A 14,828-nucleotide genomic window follows, 5' to 3' on the forward strand; every position below is an offset into this window, starting at 1 on the left:
CATCAGCTTCTTTTCTTGTGGAGCTCATCTTTTACATCATGAATCTCCTATATCAGTGGTTCCCAGGTTGTGTTTTCTTAACACTGGTCCAGTAAAATCCCATGTGGGAAAAACGGTTTTTGTGTTCTTTAAATTCAGTCCCTTTGTTGTGCACTTTGGCATATATAGTAAAGCTCAGCAACGTCTTTTATTAAATAAACAAATTCAACTTTGTTTAATCTTGTCCCTTTCACATCTTAGCCACTGAACCCTTTTTTGCCTTATTGGCCCAATTGCGAGAGACATGCTTTTGAAAATATATAAAATTATAGACTCTGGAAGTTGACAGTACTCACTGACAAGTCATTAGCAAGTTACTAAGCATTCTACTCTATCACCAAGGACATTTCTTTTCAGTTCTGCATAGTTTCGTTCCATCTACACAGTTCTGAAATACTTATTTTCAGTTCAGTTCAGTCACTCAGTTGTGTCCTACTCTCTGCAACCCCATGGTCTGCAGCACACCAGGCTTCCCTGTCCTTCACCATCTCCAAGAGTTTGCTCAGACTCATGTCCATTGAGTCAGTGATGCCATCCAACCATCTTATCCTCTGTCGTCCCCTTCTCCTCCTGCCTTCAGTCTTTCCCAGCATCAGGGTCTTTTCCAATGAGTCAGCTCTTCTCATCAGGTAGCCAAAGTATTGAAGCTATGTGTAAAGCAAGGCTCAGTGGTTTACTCACTGTAGGTAGAAGCATGTGGTTTCAAATTCAGATAGCTCTCACTCTCAAGGTCAAGTTCTTTCTATGTTGCTTTTTAGGGAGAATGGGAATACAAATTTGCAATGGATATGTTATAGAACTTTCTCACGTTGAAATATACATATAAAGCTTTTTTACTATAAGTATTTTTACTTTTCTTTGCTTCTGTCAGAATTCCAGACCTTTAGTTTGTTTTTTACTGTTTTCCAGTGAGAAATATCATTTTACATTTGAAAACTAGTAACTGCTAGTTACTTTTTAATAGTGCTGCACAATTACTGAGCTATAAAATGCAAGATTTTCTTAACCGACAGTTTTGGGTTTTTTCATTTTTTTGTTCTCATGATAGTCTTTTGAAAATTGCTTTCGGTTACTTTATTGTGGGGTATTTTAGATACATGAAATAAAGTTTTGAAATTAATAAATTTCTCATGTAGTTAAATCTATATAACAGTATCTCTGTTAGGCTAGAGATACAAGAAAAGTTCCTCTGTATATACCATATGTCTATATTAAATTCTCCATATCTTAGAGAATTTTGGTATGGTAACACTACTAAAATGTTGGTACCTAGATGCCTTCACTTGCCTGGTCACTTCAGAAAAACATTCTTGTAATTTTATATATATGTGTGTGTGTATATATGCATATATGATACATAATTTTTAATTTAAGAAAAATAGGAATTCTTTGGTGGTAGAATTTTTAAGTAAGAAAAATATACTTACAAAAGACTTCAACAAAAAATAACTAAAAGGAGTTGTTTCTAGGATTTTTTTTTTTTTTAAGTTGGTGCTTGTTTTTCTGATTTATTTTTTTTCCACGCCCTGTGGCTTGTGGGATCTTAGTTCCCTGACCAGAGGTTGAACCCAGGCCCTCCCTTGGCAGTGAAAGTGCTGGACTCCTAAACCTTACCACCAGGGAATTCTCATGGTTGGGGCTTATTTTAACCATGGGAATTATTGAGAAATGAGCAAGATCTCTCTCTATACCCAATGAGATGTGTGGTAAAAATGGATTTCAAAAAATGGCAGACAATTTAGAGAAAATGCTTTACTTTGGAAATAACCCCAAACTGATAAATTGACTTCACATAGTTGGTCAGGTTTTTGTTATTTACTTGTTGGTCATTTTTATTTGTTTATTTTTCTGTTACGGATTAACTTCCCTGGTTTCACCAAATAAAGGGAATGTCTCATGATAGACCTCTGACTTTCTAAAGACTGTTGGCCAAGCAGTGTGCTTGATGCTTCTATTCAAGAAATCAAGAGAGATGGAGATATTTGAACCTATTGCTCTTTTCTTCCCTAGGAACAAGATCATGGTGTTGGACGGACAGGAACAGTGAATAGTGTTGGAAGTAATCAGTCTATTCCCAGTATGTCCATCAGTGCCAGTAGCCAAAGTAGTAGTGTTAACAGTCTTCCAGATGCCTCAGATGACAAGAGTGAGCTAGACATGATGGAGGGAGACCACACAGTGATGTCTAATAGTTCTGTCATCCACTTAAAACCTGTGAGTATTTGGATTTCAGTGAAAAAAAAAAATCAGCTTTGGTAAATAATTTTCTTCATCTGGTTAGTTTAAGAGGAGTTTAATTTTTTTTTTTTTTTCCTGTTTCAGAAGTTGGGAACAGTTTTAGGTAACTTATTTGAAAATGGCAATAGGCTTGTTAATTTCCAGTGTAATATCTGCATTTGTAAAACTAATACCTTGAGAATATGGAAAGAATATTTTTAAAATATCTTAGAAGAAATACTGTATATAATGTATTATTTTAAGTCACTTAGATGGAAAATGAAGTACTTTAAAAATAGTAGATATACTCATGAAATTCATTGTAATATTAATAAAATATTTTTGAAGCATGGGAGAAAGGATTAGGATGGATGGTGACCAAAAGCGCTTTTGGTCACTTTTCATTATCCATATAATGTCTACAGCTTTAAAATAAAACTTAGAGTATAATTATGGAAAAAATAAATTCTGGGTTTAGGAAATAATGGGTATTTACTACATTAGTCATTATACTTTAGACTGCAAAATTTTAAATGTTCTTGAAAATATTTTAAGATCAGATAGCTCCTTTTAACACTTAATAGGAATGTTTCCTTTTTTAACTTCACAGCTTGCAGTGTTACCTAAAAAGTTATTAGACACAAACAGATGAAAGGTGGAAAGAATGGGTAAACAAAACCATGGTATATACACATGGTGAATATTATTCAGTTATACAAAGGAAGGAAATTCTGATACATGATACAACATTAGTGAATTTTGAAAACATTATGCTAAGTGATATAAGTCAGATGTAAAAGGACAAATATTATATAATTCCTTTTATAAGAAATACCTAGAATAGGCAAATTCATAGAGATAGAAGATGGATTAGAGGCTACCAGGGGCTGAGTAGAGGATGAAATGGAGAGTTTATATTCTTAGGCAAGAGGATCAGCCATAAGAAAGATTACTCCTGTAACTGCTGCTGCTGGTGCTAAGTCGCTTCAGTCGTGTCCGACTCTGTGCGACCCCACAGACAGCAGCCTACCAGTCTCCTCCGTCCCTGGGATTCTCCAGGCAAGAACACTGGAGTGGGTTGCCGTTTCCTTTTCTAATGCGTGAAAGTGAAAAGTGAAAGTGAATTCACTCAGTCGTGTCTGACTCTTCTCGACCCCATGGACTGCAGCCTACCAGGCTCCTCTGTCCATGGAATTTTCCAGGCAAGAGTACTGGAGTGGGTTGCCATTGCCTTCCTGTAACTAGTTGGTTGCTAATTGACTTCCTTTTCAGTAATTGAAGTAATATATATGTATCAAGAAAGACATTGATTCTTAAAATTTTTACAATTATTTTTTGTTTACTTATTTTGGACCAGTGGCAAGAGTATTATAAAGTTTTTTTAAACTATATTATTACTTCTTAAACCCAAGAGCCCTAGAGTAATTAATTTTACTACTGCTATTTAAAATACTGGCTGCATGTTTTATTATCTTTGTTTTTAAGTTACAGTAAGGCTTTGTAATTTTGTGCTTAATGAATATTATATAAATCTAGCCATAATGTTTCATTATCCTGATTCTGTATACTGTTTCATCCATTGAGGAAATAATGTCTCCTGATTCAAATTATGTTGAAAATAAAATGTCAGCATTCCCATTTTTTGTTTTTGCTTTTTAGAATTATGTCTTTGAGATTTATTGATCCATTTGTCTTTAAAATTTAATTTTCTTGAAAGTTCACCTGGACTGTGTTTGTTCACAACAGATAATAATGTTTGTTTCTTTACCTAGGAGGAAGAAAATTACAGAGAAGAAGGAGATCCTAGAACAAGGGCATCGGATCCACAATCTCCACCCCAAGTATCTCGTCATAAATCACACTACCGTAATCGAGAACACTTTGCTACTATACGGACGGCATCACTGGTATGTACTACCCCAAATTAAAAATACATTTTTCATGTTAGACCTTGGCATCTATATTCAAGTATAATTTTATACTTTTTTTGTATTTTGTATTACAAACATTTATTCAACATTTAACTACCTGTTATGAGAAAGAACTTCTAGAAAGCACTCTGAGATATGTGTATACAAATAACTAATATATTAGAATATATTAAATGCTTAAGAGGGCTTAAAGTGATAGTCGCTCAGTTGTGTCCAACTCTTTCAATCTATGGACGATAGCCTACCGGGCTCCTCTGTCCATGAAATTCTCCAGGAAAGAAGTGGGTAGCCATCCGCTTCTCCAGGGGATCTTCCCAACCCAGAGGGCTGCTGCTAAGTCACTTCAGTCGTGTCCATGTGATCCCATAGATGGCAGCCCACCAGGCTCCCCCATCCCTGGGATTCTCCAGGCAAGAACACTGGAGTGGGTTGCCATTTCCTTCTCCAGTGTGTGAAAGTGAAGTTGCTCAGTCGTGTCCGACTCTTAGCGACCCCGTGGACTGCAGCCTACCAGGCTTCTCCATCCGTGGAATTTTCCAGGCAAGAGTACTGGAGTGGGGTGCCATTGCCTTCTCCAACCCAGAGGGCTAACAGGTACTAAATAGGAATTCAGATTATCTTTGATTTAGGGTGAGTATTTATAAATCATTTGAGCCTTTAATAATTAGTTGGTTTTAGGCACGGGGGGAAGAAAAAATGAGGTTTCCACCTAAGAATTGACAGGCTAACAAAAATGAGGGGAAATGTTTGGGAAATAGCAAGTAATCCAATTTGGTATACTTAAAATATAGTTCTTCTGATTTCCCAAATAATGAAAATGGATTATTTGTTCATTACAAGGATGTTGTTATATTGGGGTACTTATAACCCTGATCAGTCAGATATGTAGGACCAAAACATGATAAAGGTAGGGATAGAAAGATGTTAAGATACCAAAGGGAAATAGGTTATTAGTAAATATGACAGAAAAAAATATATTGAAATTGTCTGAATTATCAGCTACATAACAGATCTTATAAATCTCATGCTGTGTCCCATGAATCTGAATGACATCTGGGGTCAAGAACACCATCCCTTGGACTTCCCTGGTGGTCCAGTGGTTAAGAATCCACCCGCCAGCACAGGGAACATGGGTTCAGTCCCTGGTCTTGGAAGATCCCACAGGCCAAGGAGCAACTAAACCCATGTGCTACAACTACTGAAGCCCAAGCACCTAGAGCTCATGCTCCACAACAGCAGAAGCCATCACCGTGAGAAACCTGTGCTCCACAACTAGAGAGTAGCCCCCACTTGCCACAAGTAGAGAAAGCCTGCAGTCAGGAACTAGAGAAGCCCAGCCCAGCCAAAAATAAAAATAAATTAAAAAACAAAAAGATAAACACCATCCCCTGTGATAAGTCAAGTCATTCCCACTGTTCAACATATAAATAATTCTTTGAACAGAGCAAGTAGAAAAGATTGCTTAGTTTTTTCATGACCATTTTAACAAATACCTGGACAAGGCCAGCTTGTTGGGAAAACATTTTTGTGACTGGGCACATATTAAAGTTTCCCAAACAAGCCTTCTGTCTCAAATTTTGGCTCCCTCAAATTAATTTGGCTCCCTCAAATTTTTTTTTTTGGTCATGCCACTCAGCTTACAAGACCAGGGATTGAACCCAGACCCTCAGCATTGCAAGCACAGAGTCCCAACCACGGGACCACTAGGGAATTCCTGAGGAATTCTCTTAAGTTATGGATTTCGAAAACTCAAGATCCATATCCCTAAACCTGTTAAGTCTATTTATTTCAGATAAAACATTCATACAGGAGGTAAATTTGTGTACAAAGATATGCATAGCTATATTTTTCAATAAAAGTACCATGTACTAAAACTCAGTCTGACTGCTCTGCCTTGGGTTTTTTTCATACAATAAAATACATAGATCTTAGGTATTCTATTTGAAGTAGTTTTAGTGGTACACATTATGCTAACCATCAACTAAGAAAATACATATACATACTAAATGCTAGTGTTGTTCACTTTAAAATAATTTATTTTATATTATGTGAATTTCACCTCAACTAAAAAAATCAGTTTACACATTTTTTTCTTTATTGTCAGTGCTTTTTGTGTCCTGCCCAGGAAATACTTGTCTGCCCTACAGTCATGAAGATATTCTGTGATTTCTTCTACTTTATGATTCTGGATTTTGTGTTTATGTCAAATGATTCTTTTCAAATTAATTTTGATACAGAGTGATATAGAAGTCAAGTTTTTGTTTTTGTTTTGTATACAGAGAACCAGTTATAATTTGATAATACATTTATTTCCTCTTTGACCTAACTTGACTTTTTTGGTAGAAAAATCAGTTGACTAAATATATATGATCTATTTCTAGATTTTATTCTGTTCCTTTGATCTGTTCAGCCTATCCTTCCACCAGTACCACACCATTTTGATTACTGAAATGTGTGTCTTCCAACTTTTTTTCCCTCAAGAATGTTTTGCTTCTTGTAGCACCTTTACATTTCTATATAAACTTTAGAACCAGCTTGTCTATTTCTTTAAAAGATCGCCTGGAATTTTAATTGGAAACTGCTCATTGGAATCTCTTACAGTAATTGTCTACTTGGATAAATAATAGAGTGGTCTAAAATGCTTCTGAAAGAAAAGATGTTTTGCTTTATTTTATTGTTTTCTCTCTATTGTTTGTGTGTCTAGGTTACAAGGCAAATGCAGGAACATGAGCAGGACTCTGAGCTTAGAGAACAAATGTCTGGCTATAAGAGAATGAGGCGGCAACATCAAAAGCAGCTGATGACTCTGGAAAATAAGTTAAAGGCTGAGATGGATGAACATCGCCTCAGATTAGACAAAGATCTTGAAACTCAGCGTAACAATTTTGCTGCAGAAATGGAGAAACTTATCAAGAAACATCAGGCTGCTATGGAAAAAGAGGTGGCTGGTTCACTATTATTAATTTATGTACTGCAGATCATAAGCATCTCAGAGTTAACCAAGCTGGCATTTTGATGTTAGGATATTTTCTCTAGAACCAAGCCAGTTCAATTGGGAATAGAGAGAAGCATTTATATAACATGTATAGTATCAGGTACTAAGTCTGGGGACCAGTAGACGTGGGATTATTTCTTAATGCTCGTAGTTTTATTGTATCACAGTGGGTAAATCATGCAACCATTCTAGGCCCTAGGTACTCTGATAGTATGAGGAATTTCTTAATCATCTATCAATAGGTGATTTAGGTCTCAAAAAATCATTTGTAATTCTCTTTGTGTGTTTTTTGGAAACCTTCCTTCAATTTATAGTTGCATTTTAATATCAGAATAATTAAAGATTACTGTAATATAACAATATGTTAGAGATAATAAGTTAAGAGAGATTCAAATTAAGATTTGGCCCATTTTGTTTATTTACAAATGTGTCATTCTACTATATGATTTAAGTATATGTTTTTTAGGATTCTTATTATGGGAAAACTGATGTTTTTGATGTCCCATCACTTAAATTTTATTTTGATAGTCAACATTTGTCAAGTAAAATGTAAGCTTCTCAGTAAATTAACACAATATCTAGAAATATATCTAGCTAGTCCACATTGAGGCATTATTTATTATAGTTACCCTGTTCACCTTCCCTGCCCCCCCAAATTAAAAGACCCACTCTCATAATAGTAGAGAATTGGCAAAATAATTTATTGAGTAAATAATTATTTAATTTTGAATTGATTTGATTAAAGAATGTATAGATATTTAGAATCCTGTTGGGCATTAGAAAGTATTTTTAATAACTTGGGAAGAGATAGATACTAACATATTTAGAAAAGGAGATCATGACATAGGATGTGCAATGTGATTACAGATTTTATTTAAAATGTGTGCATGCATAGAAAAAATAGGAAAGGTGTGTACCAAAATGTTTTTATTGTTTTTCTCTGAGTGCTAAAATCATACAAGGTTTTTTTTCCTTTGTGTTTTTCTGTATTTTCTAAATGATCCACAATCTATTTAACATTTTTATTTAATATATAAGTTAAAGGTCAGGGTTTACTTTGAAGAAGAGTGTATAATATACAAGTCAATCTAGATAAAAGGTCGTGATTTTATTATATTTTTAATAAATGCTTATTTTTTTATTGGAGGGCATATTGTTACATTTTTTAAAAGGTGAAAGCTTTTTAATTCTGTAATAGGTCAACATTTTAAAGATGAGTCCCATTTTACTGGTTCTCTGAAATTGAAATAAGATGCTAAGTAATACTTATTAGTAATTTGTTGGATGTTCTTATTTTGGTAATGCTTATACAGATTTTATCCTAAGTGGTATATATTAAACTGTTGCTTTGAATCTGTCTACTTAACTAATTTGATCCATTTTTTAAATTTCTCATAGGCTAAAGTGATGGCCAATGAAGAGAAAAAATTTCAGCAACATATTCAGGCCCAACAGAAGAAAGAACTGAACAGCTTTTTGGAGTCTCAGAAAAGAGAATATAAACTTCGAAAAGAGCAGCTTAAGGAGGTACTTTTATTTAATACCAGATACCACATGATATATTTATGCAGTTGATTTTTATGTATTTTGAACTGAATTGTTTTTTATGTTGCCAGGAGCTGAATGAAAATCAGAGCACCCCGAAAAAAGAAAAACAGGAGTGGCTTTCAAAGCAGAAGGAGAATATACAGCATTTCCAAGCAGAAGAAGAGGCTAATCTTCTACGGCGTCAGAGGCAGTATCTAGAGTTGGAATGCCGTCGCTTCAAGAGAAGAATGTTACTTGGGCGTCATAACTTAGAGCAGGACCTTGTCAGGGAGGTGCGTTTGAAACTGGAATCTTTTCTGAAAATATGTTAGTTCCTTCTCAGTCTCGGAGCCTTTGCACTTGCGCCTCCCTCAGCCTGAATTCTTCTTTCCTAGATTATCTACATGGCTTGCTTCCCCCCATTCACGTCTCTCCTCAGAAATGCCTCCCCTAATATCCAAATCCTCCTTCTTATTTAAATATTCTTCTCTGTACTTCTCTCTCCTATGCACACACACTTTTGGGGGAGAAGTTTCTTTTCTTGCCTAGAATGAAAATTTTATGAAGTCACCGGTTTTGTTTTGTTCCAGTCTTTACATCCCCTATGTGTTAACATTTAATACTTTTTTTATAATCATGTACTTAATTGAGCAAACATAGAAACTCTTGTGTCAGGGAAAACAAATATTCTCAGTTTCAGGGATACCTCTGAGCACAGATTAGCTTATTTCCAAGAGTGGCTTAAAATAAACTTCAAGTATAGCATAATTGTTCAAATTTACTAATAATTAAAGAAATTAAAATTAAAGTAGTTGCATCAGTTAAATAAGAACAGTTTAACAGACTGGAAACATTGAATCCTAGTAAGGGCATTGGGAAATGTGCAATGTTGGTAAGAGTATAAATTGATACTACCCTTTTGGAGCTCATATGCTTTTACCTACAAATCCACTTCTAGAACTCTATCCTAAAGAAATAATAACATGATTATATGATGCATGATGCATCAACATTTAATGAAAAATTTTTTTTTTTTTGAAAATTTTTTTATAAAGCAAAAAATGGAAAATTATAGTATTTCAAAGCAGAAACCTATGGTGAAACTTAAATAAAAGATGTGTATATACTGATCAGATCTGGATATATGTCCATTATATTGTTAGCTGAAGAAAGCACATTGCATGCCTGTATTGTATATTGTTACTCAGTTTTTAAACTATATGTTTTTCTGTAATAGTTGTTTCACAGTAGCATGGGGAAGGTTGGGAAGCATTTTCTTCAAACTATTGTCCTTTGCAGAAAGGGTTTGCAGGGGCAAAGGGAACAGGTTTGACCTGTGTGTATGTTGTACACTTGTTCTTTTTAATCTGAAAAAAAAAAAAAAAAAGGAATTAGAACATTTATCGAGCATCATGTGCTAGGTATTCTGAGAACTTTCCGTTTATGAGTTCATTTCATCCTTACATTAAATCTGTATAATAGTTACACTGTTATTTCTTTGAAAAGTGATAAAACTAAAGCACAGCAGGTTTAAACAACTAACCCAAGGACTTGGTGACTGTAGGTAGCAGAGCCAGGTCCATGTTCTTATCCATTACACTATACTGGGTATACTGCATGTAATAGAATTGGATAGGACACTCTGAAGAAATTAAAAAAATGGCTTTGGGGTTCTCTTCAGATATAAAATTGGGAAACAGTGAAAGAAGGAAAGAAAGAAGGACATTAAGTCTACTGAGATTTGATATGTTTTAAGCTTATGGCATAAACTAGTATTAATGAATAGTAAATGAATAGAATAAGGAAATTTGTCTTTACTAATTGCCCATTTACTACTGTATAGGTCATAAAATCTGATATTTACTGTGCAGTCATTATTGAATCTGAAGATTACATCTATTTCCTGGTTAATCTGTTTCTTAGGGTTTTTTCCCCCTGGCATTGTACAGCGATAAATATACCTTTGTCTTTTGTATTATGATTAGGAGTTAAATAAAAGACAGACTCAGAAGGACTTAGAGCATGCCATGCTACTGCGACAGCATGAATCCATGCAAGAACTGGAGTTCCGCCACCTCAACACAATTCAGAAGATGCGCTGTGAGTTGATCAGATTGCAGCATCAAACTGAGCTCACTAACCAGCTAGAATATAATAAGCGAAGAGAACGAGAGCTAAGGCGAAAGCATGTCATGGAGGTTCGACAACAGCCTAAGAGTCTGAAGGTACCTTTAGCCTAAGCTGAAGTTATTTAAGTAACATGTCTGTGAAATGAATGATGATTTTAAAGGTAGCAGCGGTAGGGCTTGGCATAGAGTTGTTTGGTGTTTAATCTTTCTTTTCTTCTTCTTGTTACCTTTTCAGTTTGAAAGTTTGTAAACACTAGTGTGATCTTTGCAGATGCTATACAAAAAGTGAGGTAAAAAACAATGTTTCACAATTACAGTCAGGCTTTGAATAGAACGTCTGCTTTTGATGACAGATGAGCTCAAGATTTTCCATAAAGGAGATTGTTGTTACTTGACTAAGGAAGAAAATGACCATTTCCTCTTAGTTATGTATCTGTATCTACTTACTCAATTTGAACAAAACTGACTTGATTTTAACGTCAAGTTATCCCATTTTTGTTTCCCTAATAGTTGCATCTTCCAACTTTCTCCAGGAATTTAAAGGAGACGGGGGACATCAGTTTTAGCACTTACGTAATTTAACTGGGATTTGGGGAGGACTGGGGTACCCATGTCAGTGGAATAGGTGATTCACACCTGTTGCCTGCTCTGCTGTTTCTTCATCTGCCATCCAGATGATGATTTGTCAATGTTAGATGAGTAGAAACAGTTGTAACTTAACATTCCTCTTGCTTTCACTTGAGTCAAACATTAAGGGGTATAGTTTATTCTTGGTACAAGTATTACTCTTCTTAAAGAAAAAGCACATTTTTCAAGGAGTTTTTTTTTCTCTCTCTCTCTCATTAGACTAGTGGTGTGGAATAATTACAGTGTTTTCTTGACACAATATTTTAAAAATAAAAACTTTTAAAAGACTGGAGGCCGTTACACAGAGGTAGAAAAGAATGGCTAAATGTCATTGTCCCATTCCCGGCTAACTTGAATATTCTTTCAATATTGTTAATCAAGAACAGTATTTAAGAGTGGCACCACTAAACATAGCTGAACTAAGAGTTTCTCTTTGCAGCTCGGCATCTCTTGACCTTTCGACTTGGTTGGTACAAAATATGGAAAATGTGTATTTGATATTTTGGTATTTATTGGCAGAGGTGGTGGAGAGGATGAATAGTTACTTCCTTGAAAAGTATGTTACTTTGGTTTTATATGCATTTGTTGCACACTGAATCAGCCAGTCAATATTTCAACTATAGCTTCTGCCTTAGTGAAGTACATGAGTAAATTCTCACTTGTAGGCTTGAACAATATACCTTATAGAAATATATCTCATCTTTTCAAATTTTGTTCAAACCTGAGTTCATAGAAATAACTAACCTGTGATTAACCAAAAACTAAAGCCAAACCCCTTTGTCTCTGAACTCAAATTATCTTCAAAATGTTTATGTAGTTCATGTTTTTATCATCACCTCAAGAAGGGCTATCCCCTCCCTTGCCCCACAGTTTATTCCTCTTAAGGGAAAGATAATTATAATAATGTTAGTCAGTTACTGATAGCCTACTTTTGTGGGGTCTTTCACAGACTATGTCATTAGAGTTGAGATTGTCATTAAAGAAATTGGAGCAAGGTGTCTCAGATAAGGAACAATAAATATGCTTATTTTCTGCCTTAGAAATCTGATAAGATATTGTCTGGCCAATAAAAATCTTTTGTATCTACTATTCTTAATGCATGAGAAGAAATTTAATTTTCTGTCACCAATATACACAGTAATCAAAATTAATTTTAATATTTATTTGTAACTGTTACCAACATAATGAGTACTACTTGAAGTCATATGAAAAATGATATTCTAATGTTTTAAATTAGAGCTTTTGTAATACATAGAATCTAAGGGTTTGACCTAATAGCCAAGCAGAAACATACTGTACCTGCAACGTTATGATGTAATCATTCTGTTTTCCCCTCTCCCTTTCTCCTAGTAGCCTTTTCGTTTCATGTAAGCATAAGGTTTACCAAATGCCATATGTTAAAAATTATATATATCTTTTTTTTTCCTTCTCAGTCTAAAGAACTCCAAATAAAAAAGCAGTTTCAGGACACCTGTAAAATCCAAACCAGACAGTACAAAGCGTTAAGAAATCACCTGCTGGAGACTACACCAAAGAGTGAGCACAAGGCGGTCCTGAAGCGACTCAAGGAGGAACAGACCCGGAAGTTGGCCATCTTGGCGGAGCAGTATGACCACAGCATTAACGAGATGCTCTCCACCCAGGCGGTGAGTTTGTGTTACTTAGGCAGAGCAAATCCAGGGCCCCTTTCCTTCCACCTCCTGAGTGAAGTCTCAGTAATTAAAGCACTGATAGGAAGTGGTAGCTCTCCTACAGCCTGGGAAGTAGTAGTGGTTATCTGTATTTTTCCTGTCTCTGCATTGTTTGGGAGTAGGCATGATTTATATAGAATTCTCATTGATACATTTAGACATGAGATTCTAAATAGGCTCCTTGCCAGTGCCTCTCAGGTATTTAGCGCATATCCCAAGAGTATACCAAGATTAGAGCAACAGCTTTGTTAGGCATTGGGCAAAAAGTAGTACTGTATTAGAAATCTAAATGGTGACATTTTAATGGAGGCAAATACAAAGTATTTTCTATATAAGTTTTGTGAACTTCTTTTTAAAGGGCCAGATAGATAGTAAATATTTTAGTTTTTGTGGGCCAGGATACAAAATTGAGGATATTATGTGAGTACTTATATTATAGCCATATAAAATGTAAAAACCACTCTTAATTAGGAGACTATAAAATTAATTAATTAAAACAGTCAACTGTCCAGATTTGGTCTGGAGCTGTAGTTTGCTGGTCCCTGTTCTATAATTATTTTCATTGCAGAAAAGAGATTCAGTGTCTTATATCATTTAATCAGATTCTAGATTTTTCTTAAGAAAAATTTGGTTATTCAGACATCCTTCAAATAGCGTATGATAGCTTTTATCTTTTTGTTATCATCATTGGTTACTGTGCCTTCCTTTTTCAGAGATGTTTACTCCAAGATACAAGAGAGAACAATTGTCTATCCCATAGAAGAGTAGTCTGCCTTTTCTCACACCTTCTTTCCATAGGTCTTGAATAATTAGTTCACAGTAGGATATATCTGTTTTTTCCCTCTCTTTCAGCTGCGTTTGGATGAAGCACAGGAAGCAGAGTGCCAGGTTTTGAAGATGCAGCTACAGCAGGAACTGGAGCTGTTAAATGCATATCAGAGCAAAATCAAGATGCAGGCGGAGGCACAGCATGATCGAGAGCTTCGGGAACTTGAGCAGAGGGTCTCCCTCCGCAGGGCACTCCTAGAACAAAAGGTATAGATGATAGAAGGAAGTTATTTGTGCTAACATTTGCTTTCATCAGAAGTATTTTATGAGTACATTTTCATATTGAGAGAGGTGGCGTTAGGTTGTTTTCACCATACCATGTTTCCTTGATTCTAATTTTGTAGTGTTTTTCTTTAAAATTATTGATTCAGTAATGAACCTTAATGAATTCTAAACATCAGGGGAATATAATTAAGTAGTTAATACTAGAGGAAGGATATGGGGTTATGTGAAGACAGCTGAATTGTGAGTGAGTACCTCTGGCTCTGTGTTCCTCACTTTTTTTGTGTACCTAGCTCTACCTAAAGAGGTTGGTGAAAAACTTGGATAAAAAACTTCTTTTCTTAGAAGAAAAAGAACTTTAGTAGTTGCCTGAGAGAGGCAGAGGCAAAGGATTTGGAACATATACTTTACTCTTATATCCTGGGCCTGGAACTATACAGATTGGTGGAAGAGTACTAGGGTACAGAACATAAAACCTGTTCTACACAAGCTGAAAATGTTACTTCTAGATGTATCTTTTTCTCCCGTCTCTCTTCTCTCTTTTAACTTATTCTTTGTCAGATATATTAGAGACTAGAACTAGAACCCCCAAATTCATTTCCATTCTTTAAGGTATTATAGC

General features: G+C 35.1%; 1 protein-coding gene across 1 annotated transcript in view; it reads left to right on the top strand.

Annotated features, from left to right (window-relative positions):
• Window positions 1-14,828, top strand: part of TAOK1 (TAO kinase 1) — a 96,990-nt gene that overhangs the window by 68,694 nt on the left and 13,468 nt on the right. The window contains exons 12-19 of the mRNA XM_043903258.1: window positions 2,050-2,253; window positions 4,029-4,163; window positions 6,892-7,128; window positions 8,581-8,709; window positions 8,799-9,002; window positions 10,695-10,934; window positions 12,899-13,111; window positions 14,009-14,191. Of these exons, the coding sequence (XP_043759193.1) occupies window positions 2,050-2,253; window positions 4,029-4,163; window positions 6,892-7,128; window positions 8,581-8,709; window positions 8,799-9,002; window positions 10,695-10,934; window positions 12,899-13,111; window positions 14,009-14,191 (1,545 nt within the window). The remainder of the gene's footprint in view (window positions 1-2,049; window positions 2,254-4,028; window positions 4,164-6,891; window positions 7,129-8,580; window positions 8,710-8,798; window positions 9,003-10,694; window positions 10,935-12,898; window positions 13,112-14,008; window positions 14,192-14,828) is intronic.

This window comes from Cervus elaphus, chromosome 5, assembly GCF_910594005.1.
Source record: "Cervus elaphus chromosome 5, mCerEla1.1, whole genome shotgun sequence".
Lineage (NCBI taxonomy): Eukaryota > Metazoa > Chordata > Mammalia > Artiodactyla > Cervidae > Cervus > Cervus elaphus.